The 10,833-nt window shown below is 40.2% G+C and overlaps 1 protein-coding gene across 1 annotated transcript in view; it reads right to left on the bottom strand.

The window, feature by feature from the left end:
* The window catches only part of arfgef2 (ADP-ribosylation factor guanine nucleotide-exchange factor 2 (brefeldin A-inhibited)), a gene marked incomplete in the record, with an annotated part of 28,928 nt that overhangs the window by 9,394 nt on the left and 8,701 nt on the right, over window positions 1–10,833 (bottom strand). The window contains 20 exon segments of the mRNA XM_014028207.1: window positions 380–531; window positions 2,068–2,237; window positions 2,315–2,355; window positions 2,432–2,528; window positions 2,636–2,783; window positions 2,900–3,058; window positions 3,755–3,883; window positions 4,007–4,158; window positions 4,270–4,441; window positions 5,742–5,826; window positions 5,906–6,111; window positions 6,191–6,302; window positions 6,403–6,589; window positions 6,658–6,766; window positions 6,875–7,014; window positions 8,394–8,493; window positions 8,571–8,805; window positions 9,802–9,935; window positions 10,117–10,244; window positions 10,326–10,466. Coding sequence (XP_013883661.1) covers window positions 380–531; window positions 2,068–2,237; window positions 2,315–2,355; window positions 2,432–2,528; window positions 2,636–2,783; window positions 2,900–3,058; window positions 3,755–3,883; window positions 4,007–4,158; window positions 4,270–4,441; window positions 5,742–5,826; window positions 5,906–6,111; window positions 6,191–6,302; window positions 6,403–6,589; window positions 6,658–6,766; window positions 6,875–7,014; window positions 8,394–8,493; window positions 8,571–8,805; window positions 9,802–9,935; window positions 10,117–10,244; window positions 10,326–10,466 — 2,797 coding nt within the window.

Here is a 10,833-nt window from a genome sequence, read left to right as displayed (position 1 = left end):
GTAGAACATTAAATTATTTTTGAAAGGTGTTTAAAATTATTTACCAAAAAAACATTTGTGTGTAAATCATAGAATCTCACATTATAATCATTTTGTAAATTAAAAAAAAGGCTTTAGAATTTAATTTAACATTAAATATGTCAAAGAAACATAAAACCTACAAACAGCAACAATTTGTGCACACTTTGAATAAGATCTAAACTCATTATTTACTTTTGTTTTTTTATACTGGATTCCATTGGTATGCTATAACTGCTGCATCAATCAGAGACGGGTCTGAGCCAGAGCTGACCTCTTGCAGTCAAAATGACCCGGAACAGATCTGTAACCCATCTGTGACCCCCCTGTCGTRTTCTCTTCATATTACAGTAACCGTCACCTGTTCTTCTTCATGATGTGCTCAAAAGGCCTGAGAAAGTCCTTCTGGAAGCGGAAGTTGGCCAGTTCTCCTTTCTCCAAGAACTTCATGGAAAGTTGCCTCAGCGAGTCCACAGCAAAGATGGCAACATCCTCGTTGGGGTTACAGCCCACCTGCACAAAGATCCAAGCTAAAATTAAACTATCAGATAAAACAAAGGCAACATTAAACCAGGAGCATCAGAAACACTGTAATGTGTGTGAAGGGCTCACTAGTAGGGGCTCTAGGGGTTCTCCCCCAGAAAATGTATGATTTAGTAGATTTAGTTTCCTGCATTCTGGTGTATTTTACAGGTTCCTAAACACACTTTTACCTACATAAAAAAACACTTGATTAAATAACTAAATTAGAGACAGATGATTCATTTAATTAGTTGCATCATCTTGTTTTTAAACTCACTGCTGTAGCCATGATAATGAAATTAATGTGACAATTTATCACAATGATTTTAGAGAATTATTTTATGTTTATATTGTTTATTCTTGATTTAGTTTTATTTGTAACAGAACATGTCATTGTGCCAAGCAATGATGAGCCTCAACTGCATGTTTAAAACTAAGAACATTAAAAACTTTACCCAGTAAACAGGTAAAATACTGATAACCACCAACAGCGAATTTAGGAGGCATTTCTTTGCCTGATTTAATGACAGGTCCACTCATAACAAACTGACATGACATCATGCAGCCTTCAAGAACATAAACTAACTCTGTGCCAAACATTGGTGACATAAAGAAATTAACTTTTGTCAGTTTTATTTTATGAAAAACTGATACACGGATGTTTGGAACTGGTTAGAACACTAATGATGGATGGACAGATTTATTTATTGACCTTTATTTAACCAGACAAATCCTAATTATTTATTTAAAAATTATAACAAATATCAAGACCGCAACAGAAAACAACTAGAGTTGTTTTTCCCCTCCCTTACAGATGATGGAAATCCATCCTGGCCACRTTCAAAGTGAAGGAAATCCGTCGTGGTGAAGGAGAACTTTATGCTCTGATCAAAGTCTTTTGGGGTCAAATCTGTTCATTGTTCTTCTAAATGCATRAAAATAAACTGAATTTTATGCATGTAATGCCTGTTTTTCTCATTTTATTCAGTATTTTTAATTAGAATCTTTTGAAGAAAAGAAATGTCAATATACTGCCTCGCTAAGTATCGAAATATATCGTGATATATCGTATCGTGATCTCTGTGTCGTGATACGYATGTCACCAACTTCTTGGCAATACACAGCCCTAAAAAACACAGTGACCAATGTATAACGGAACTGCAGTGAAACAAAACAATCTAGGTGATGCAATGAACCGAACAAGGTCCAGACCTCAACCTGACTGAACTGTTGTGAAAAGAGCCTAAAAATAATCAGCATGAATAAAAACCTGCAAACATCAATAATCTATACAAAGAAAAGTGGGTCAAGTCAATCATCACCCCTGTATGGTCAGAAACATCTTGTAAAGTAAAATGTCTGCATGTTTATAATTGCTACTGCTTCTTCTTTTTTTTTTTTTTGTTTCGACCAACTGACAGATCAGATCAGACCAAGCTCTTCCATTTAAACGACTTAACGAGTTAGAGCAGTGACTGGAAATAATGGCAGCCCCTCTCCATGTTGGGAATGCCTCGTGTCTCTGACCTTRTTGAAGTGGTCTCCTATGACCTGCCAAATCCGAGACCACTGCAGCCTGATGCGGTTCATGTTGTAGTAGGAGATTTCCACGATCTTCTGCAGGCTGAACATCCTGGGCTGGTGCGCCGAGGCCAGCTCGTCCATGGACACGGCGCACAGCCACCGGACAAAGTCCACTAGGAGGAAATAAAAACACGCCTGATGAAATCATTTCCTGTCTTTCAGACATGAACCTACTGTTGGATAAACTCACCAATAGCATTTCCATCTAGTCTGGTGGAGCCAGTGAAGATCCTGCAAACACACAGAGGAAGCTTTAACATTTGAAACAACAGAATATTTGTTGTGTCTGTTTTTAGGGACGTCCCACCTGTCCACAGCCACCACCACGCTCTGAGAGCTGGTCTCTCCTACAGACTCCTGAATGTGAGCCATCTGTCTCTTGTCCTGACTTCCAACCAGGTTTCCTGCAACAGCAAAAACAGAACTAAAGACACAGATACAAAATGTAATAAAGACTGTGTTGCATAAAGATTAAATTCTGAATCCATGTTTGGTTGTGAGAGTAACCTACCCAGACCCAGAGGCATGAACTCCTCAGTACCAGGAGGTAACCCCCTGATGTGGGCCTCCCTGTCCCGGACCACCCCTGAGATGTAGCGCGTCTTCACCCCAGTGCCAATCAGCTGGGCAAGTTCCAGCTGACTAATACATCTTAAGATCTACAAAAAAAATAAAATAAAATAAAAAACAGGCATAAATAAACACACCTGTTAATAAAACCCCAAATTTCTTAAATTCCACAAGACTGTAAAACAGGTTTTAACTGTTTTTGCACCTCGTGCCAGGAGTTTCCCAGGTAGTTCCCATCAGTGTGGGCCACGGTGATGAGGGTCTTAATGGTGTCGATGTTCTTCTGCTTCATCTCCGTGATGCTGGAACTGGCTGTCAGCAGCGTGAATCTGGCCAAGGCCTGAACATACGCATCTCTCTCCAACTGCAAACAGAAAGGCCGSTCACTAACCGATTTCAGATTGAAACTGAACAGCATCAAACTCCACCGAGAGGACCACAAACCACTGTGCTACGGTTCTTGTAACAGTGACCTTAGCCATCGTCCCCACATGGAAGGAGTATTTTTCGTCACTTTTCCCAAGCTAAGATGCTAGGCTAACAGCTGGATTCGAGCGATGGGACAAGCTGAATTTGACCAGAAAAAACTGCAACCAAGGTCTGCTCCAAACACTTTATCGGAGGCAAAAGACCAACATTGGACCACTCAGATCCCATCTCTGAAYAGGTACAGTAAACCTTGTTTTTACTGTAGCCGGCTGCTAGCTTTACACGTAGCATCTATGCTAGCCTCATACAGCGCTTCTGCAGGGGTTAGCTCAGTGACTGTTGGTCGCTGGTCCCACGCTGTTTTCACTCTCATTCCCTCCTTTGACTATAACCTGCAAACTTGTGCCATGTTATTTTTATTAATCATAGTTTTCATTAATTATTAGGTGGATTTGGGAGTTATCGGCACAAGCTAACGCTTTGGTTTTGTTTTAATTTTTTTTTTTTTTTTAAATGTTGCAACGCTCTGGACTCCATATATGATATACTGACAACAACATACTTGGGGGCTCGTCCGGGATTCTGAGTATTTAAAGCATTAGGTATAAAACAGCGTATAAAAGCGTCAGACCTGCATGCTGAAGATGCAGGCGATCCTGATGGCACATCGAATGCCTTCCARACACAGAGAGGCCACCTCTGGGTCGTCACAATCCTGCAAACCCACACTGAAGGCTGCCAGCAAAGGGGTCCACGCCAGCTGTAAAACAAAGAAACCATAATTRGATGTRCAATCCTAAACTGATGGGTTATTTTGAATAAACAGTTCAACAGTCCAGTTCAAACAAACTTCACAGCTGTTATATAGAGTCCAAAGCATTACCTTGAACATGGGCCTGACATGTTCCAGGTGTGTAGCGCTGAAGAACGGCGCCTGGGCGTGACTGACGGCCTCCATTAGAGCTTTGGCTGTCTTTGCCATYTGCTCCATCTCCACGTTGTACAGCAGGCGGCGCTGCTTCTCACTGGCCACACCTGCAGGAATAAAGGCACAAATGTTCCTGATGAAATAGCAAAATGAGATCRTGGAGCATTCCTTCTTTTAGGAATTAACTTTTGTAAAAATCATCAAAAGCAAGAACTCACTCTGCTTGTTGGAYTTTGGGGTGATGGAAAACTCTTTGCTTTCCTTCATGGCGATCTTCTTGCCGGCGATTTCGTCGTATATTGAAGAGAGATATTCCTCAGGCAGATCCTTGCTGTCGTTAATGCCACGGTTCATCTTGATGTACTGCTCCTTCGTCATTTTGTTCTTCACCTACAGAAGGAACAAAAAGCACAATACGGTTCTTTAAAAAGTAATTTTTTTGATTCGAAATCTTATTGGACTCAGAAAATTTTTATGTCATTAGAAGCAGCTTTTTTCTAACTCCAACTTCTGAATTGAAAGAACCTTAAAAAGGTAATTCATGTTTTTATCAGTTCTGGTATTGATTATTGTAATGCACTTTATGATGGAATAAAGGGTCCAGAATGCTGCTAGTGATTGTTGACCAACACTAGGAGGCACAGTCACATCACACCTGTCCTTRACTCCCTTCATTGGCTTCCAGTTCATTTGAGGGTTGACTTTAAACTTTAATGTTTGTTTTTAAAGCTGTTCACGGTATTGCAACTTCTTATTTGTGTGATTTTTTTTACAAGCACATCATCCAGTTGGAGCTCTTTGGTCTGCTGATTAACATMTATTGGAAGTCCCCAGATCAAAGTCCAAACAGTGGGGCGACCACTCATTTGCTGAAGACACATCTGTTTAGAACTGCTTTTAGCACAAGGTAGCATGCTGTTATTGTTATTTCTCTACCAATGTTGTTGTTTTTTWGTCTTTATTTTTATTACTGAACTCATGGAAAGCACTTTGGTTCAGTAGTCCCTGCTGTAAAGTGCTATATAAATAAAATTTGATTGACTTCCTGCAAGCACGGCCATATCTTCAGTGGCTAATGTTAAAAAACATAAATAAATCATACACGGCTTAGTTTGTGTAGGCTTCATATTTTAATTACTTACACATTTTTGAGTCCTTAAAGTACCTATGACATAAATTTATGTAATAAACATGAACACATTTAATGACAAATTCACTTTGCTGAGATGAACGGTTGTTGAGTTATTGACATGTAAAGTTATTGACATGTAAAGTAACAGGAAGTGATGTCAAAGGGGAATGTCTGCATGTAAACAGAGCACTGCTACAATAACAAAGACTGTAGAGAAGAATCTGATGTTTCTTTTGATTATTTTGAGTAAATATTAGAGAAAATGACGCAGAGTCAGAGTTCAAATAATATAGTTTTTATTAAAGATCAGAGTTCCCCTTTGATGTCACTTCCTGTTTACTTTGGMTGAGCCAAGATCAAAAGAAAATCTGCCAGTTATTCAACAAAATGGGTAAAATCGTGTACGTATAATAAGTTTGTAAAACATAAAGGTGTTTTCTTTGGACTTATGTATTTAAAGTACACGCATGTCACAGCAACTTTAAGATAGATGAATGTAAAAATGCATACAATTCTTAATACAGTTTCCAAAGTAAAGTTTAAAGAAATGGTTCTTACCTGAGGACTGTGCAGGTCTGTGGTGAGCATGATGATGGAGTATGCCAACACGTACGCAGTGTCTGCGCTGGCAAACAAGGTCTGCCTGCAAAAATAAACACGAACTTTAAAATAAAAAATACATCTTTTCAAACCGTGGTTCAGAGAACTACGATGGCTCTTACCCCTGGTTACACTCGAGGTACCGAGCAGCGAACTTCTCCATCAGCCTGTCGATCTTCTGCGCCTCCCCCGGCAGCCGGAAACCTTCCAGGAACGTCCTCAGGGCAGAAACAAAGTCTCGGCCACAGAAGTCCAGCTGGTCCACGTAGCAGTACATCACCTCTTTGTTGAACTTGTTGTTCTCTCCGAGGAACTCTCCGACCTGCGTCTGTCAGAGCAAACACACACAAACCACATTAACTACAGACATTTTAGGCAGCGTGCAGTTTGACTGCAGCAGGCCTCACTGTGTCCAGTCGGTCCTCCTGGTGTAAGAACTGAGCGATATCTTCGGCTGTGGATCCCAGCATGCCCTGGTCCTGCAGGTACTGTACACCACGCTTCGGCTTCTTGTTGAATCTGCGGGCAGAAAGACACGTTTATAATTATTTACTACAAACAAGAACAGAGCAGGAAATGTTCTCGGTGTTATATTTAATCATTATTAATGAGAGCTCACAGATCGATGCCCTGCTCGATGATCTCCTTCTGCTGCTTGATGACCTCATACTGCTCCGGGTGATCGGCCTGGGATGCAGGGACGCTGGAGTAGGAGGAGTCCAGCGAGCTGATGCTGTCTCGACGCCCTGACATCTGCTCCGGGAGCTTCAGCTCTCCACCCTCACAGTCCGACGGATGTTCCTGACCTGAAAACAAAACCCCATCACTACACATCCAGACCCTCACTCTCCACACGTCGCTGCAGTGCTCTTACCCAGGTTAGCCTGAAGGTTCGGATTCACGTACATGTCTTTGCTCCACTCCACCATGCATTTGAGAACGGACACCAGACACTCCAACCCTTTCTTACGTAAGCTCAGCTCCTGCAGGAATCAACACACAAATCCAAGTTCAGGCGTATATAACCTCAAACTCCAACATTTTAGTTAGAAACGCTCCAAACTATTCAGCAAAAGAGCAGCAAAATGCACCTGCAAAAGAGTCATCCCGAGCTCCTGACCGCTCCTGCCCTGAGCTATCTTAGACAAGTCGTTGACGAGACGCTCAAAAATATTTGCAGCATTTAAATCGCAGTCATAGTTTACGTAGATATCAACCACGCACTGAGCATCTGAGGGAAGAAACAGAAATTATAAATCAGAGGTGATTCTGAGATTTTAAAGCAGAACTTTGTAACGTGATTATCAGACTTTACAGTARCTAAAAACTAAAATTTGCAGAACTGTAGTTAAATAGTTGTTAAAACCAGTTTAAAGGATGTAGGATAAAACCATCGACAAATAGTTAAAATCAGCAMAACAGCAGCTAAATAAACAAATAAAAAAACTCATAGAAAGTAGGGCTGGGTTAAAAAATAAAACCGATTTAATCGATCTGGATCAATTTTCATTCAAATTTGGGAAAATCGATTCATAAGTCATGAGATCGATTTTACCCCCATGGATGTGTGTGATGAAGCTGCGTGCTTCCATGCTGTGTGTCACTCCTGGCTTGCCGTAGGTTTACATCCGGTTGGCGGTCAGTGCTAATGTGTTAGCTCCCGACAACAAGACGGGCAAAACAAAAGAAACAAAGGAATCACTAACATCACAGCTGATTCTCAGCTGAACTTAAAGATAACAGAGACCAACACAACTTTTGTTTGCAAAGATTTGCGCTCAGACGCAGCAGCAGGAAACGAAGCTTCGAGCRTCTCGAACCAAAACTACGGTATGTAAACATCTGACTGAAACTGTTCTCCTCCTGTATAAATGTGTGAAAGATGACAGTCTAACAAAATCGTTTAGTTTTGTTACCAATATTATTTATAAATTTAGGAAACATCTTAATGTAATTCACAGTGATGGAATGTTTTAGCAGAAATATTCTCTTTCTTTCTGTTAATAAGTTTAATTGAACAGAAGCTAACAGAAACATTACAAATATACAGTTTTCATACACTTAAAAGTGTGGGCAGAAGTATACACTTATATCCATCACTTCTTAACGATCAAGAAAATTCTTCTTAGTTTCTTAAAAAACTAATGTATCCAACAACACTTTCTCTTGCAGTTCCTTTTAGTTTAAACCTTTGAAACTTGAGACAGTTTTGTTTCAAGATTAAACTCCCAATTTACAAGTTTGCCCTTAATGTTTATAATATTACCAAAKAACCAGGTTAGAATTAGTTTATATTTGCAGAATTAGTTCCTTTGTGAATGTCTTCTATATCAAAGTAAATGTGTTACTGCATGATATCCTTAACTAATTTAAAAATCAATTAAACTGAWTCGTGAATCGAATCGATTTGGGAAATCTGAATCGATACCCAGCCCTAATAGAAAGGATAAAAAAATTAACTAAAAAAGATGTTTAATGTGGCTTCTGTTTATAAGAATCAGCCCTGAGGAAAACTGTTCAGTTATTCTTTTAATGATTGTTTTTTGCTCAACACTGCTTTGATAATAACTAAAACTAAAGCGCTAGCCTTACTTTTTTTTCATACTTTACCTGCACAGATGCGTGTTAATGTCTGAATGACCATCCACTTGTGTTCAAAAGAGCTGGTTGACGTCTCCAAAATGGTCAAAAATATCTCCCGGAAAAACACCTGAGGTWAGACGGGGCAAGGTGAAAATCAGATTCAGTACCAGACTGATGAAGTCTGTGTTAGTCTGCGTCGCCTACCTCAATCTGCATCTTCAGGTGGACTTTGAAGTGGGACAGGAGGGTGAGGAAGATGGCCAGCGAGAGCTCGAAGACCTCAGGCACGGAGGAGACGCCGTTTTTTGACAGCGCCACGCACAGATACTGCTTGATGGCGTTCACGAACATCTCGTGGGTGCGGAACACTGGCCCTGCGCCCTGCAGCACGGACAGCAGCAGCTGCAGGGAGATGACCTTTGACCTCAGCTCATGAGACCTGCAGAGGTGGGGGGGACTCTTTATTCCCAGGAGAAACGTTTTAAAGTGCCTGTGACGTCACATTTTTTAAATAAATATGAACGCGTTTTTTAAAAGACAACATTAATAACATGTTGCAAAAAATTTTTCAAGCAGGTGAGATGAATGGTTGTATTGAGATTTACATGTGCAGTAACAGGAAGTGATGTCAAAGGGGAATGTCTGCATGTGAACAGAGCTTTGTTACCACAGTTGAAAACACAGACTGTAGAGAAGAATCTGATGTTTCTTTAGATGTGAGATGAAGAGGAGTCAGAGTTAATATTGTTTTTAATAAAGACCAGGGAGTTATTTTTCCTAAAGGGTTCCCCTTTGATGTCACTTCCTGTTACATCTTTCCTGAGCCAACTTCAAAGGAAAATTTGCCTGTTTTGTTACAAAATGGGTAAAATTTTGTGTATGCACAAGTTTGTAAAAAAAACAAACAGATGTTTTGATAAAATTTTTGTATTTAAAATTTTTGTGCAGGAACTTTAATATAGCAAATAAATGTGAAAACGCGCAAAATTCACACTTCCTGTTTCGCTTTGGCTGACCATATTCAAAAAAGAATACATGCCAGTTATATAACAAAATGGGTAAATTGTGTGTATTATGTCAAGTTTCTTAAATACAAAAATGTTTTCTTTGACTTTTAGTATTTGAAGGATATGCAYGTCACAGGAACTTTAATATATGRACRGCTAAAACRGCAAAAMGTTTCTGGAAACAGTAAAAGAAAAAAAGAAATGAAACTAACAATTGAGTGAAATTGTAGTAATTCAGTGTTCATCTAATGAGGACCAGACTATCTCCTGTGTGACGTTCTTCCTGCTCATGTCACTCTGACCTATTTGCTGGGACTGGCCCCGGTGTCTCGTGTTACAGTAACCAGAGACGACAGTCACAGCTGGGCAAAAAGGACCAAGTTAACCTGCGGACAATCGCCAGGCTCTGTGCAGAGCGGGATACGCACTTTGGGTCTGGAGGTCCATCGGCGAGGGGCTTCATGGAGAGTTTGCACAAGGAGCGGAACACCAGAAAGGCATCTTTCTGCAGGATGTGAGAGAAGCGAGCTGCGCTGTGGGGTCCCTGCAGGGGGTCCGAATCCTGAGACAGATCAGGAAAGTCAAAATATAAACAAATTTAGACGACTGAGGGTACAAAAACAAAATATTCAGTTTGTTTCACTCTGATTTCTGGGCATGTTCTAATTTACTTCCATAAAATTAAGTTTTTATTGATTAAATTAGCTCGAAGCAYGAGGATGATGAGTGAAAAATGCTCCCACCAGGATGTCTGTGGAGGAAATAGACGTGCGGTCCTCGATGATGCCGTTCATCTGCTGAGACTCTGTTCGGACTCTGGGGGGGACCGCCTCGGTCTGCTCAGGAGCAGGAGGATCAGGATGTTCACCACCTGGAACAGAGGACTCAGGGTCAACATATTCAAGTCACGATACCTAAATAATTAAATAAAAATAMACAGCAACAAATGAACCTGTTTCATCGTTTGTTTCTGTAGGATGATGCTCTGCTTCCTGAACCTCAGGTTCTGTTGGGTTTGAGTTGGTCCCTGGTYTGTCCTCCTCTTGATCTGCTGCAGGAGGCATCTCAACACCTTCKTCTTCAAAAATGGAATCTGATGAAAGTAATTAAGAGTCTTAAGAAACTGTTGGATTCAATGTACGCTGCCATTAGAGCTCTAAAGCAGGGGTTCTTAACCGTTTTGACCCTTTTGGGGCCCAATTTGTTGAACATTAAGAGGCATGAGGCCCAGTCAGACATTACCAAATGATAATTATTCTAAATCTTGGTTTAATTTTTATTGTATTTACATTATAACTAAATTAAATACATTTACATTTTTAAAGTAAAACTGTCATAATCGCAAGACATGATTATGACAATTTTTACATTATAACCTGCCAATAACAATTTGAACAAAAACAAAGGTCAGTAAACAGACCACTCAGGCTTACCAACACACACACACACACACATATATA

Source organism: Austrofundulus limnaeus, unplaced genomic scaffold, assembly GCF_001266775.1.
Source record: "Austrofundulus limnaeus strain Quisiro unplaced genomic scaffold, Austrofundulus_limnaeus-1.0 Scaffold726, whole genome shotgun sequence".
NCBI classification, from domain to species: Eukaryota; Metazoa; Chordata; class Actinopteri; order Cyprinodontiformes; family Rivulidae; genus Austrofundulus; species Austrofundulus limnaeus.
Note: the sequence above shows the minus strand (reverse complement) of the source record. Positions and strands in the feature narration are given on the sequence as shown.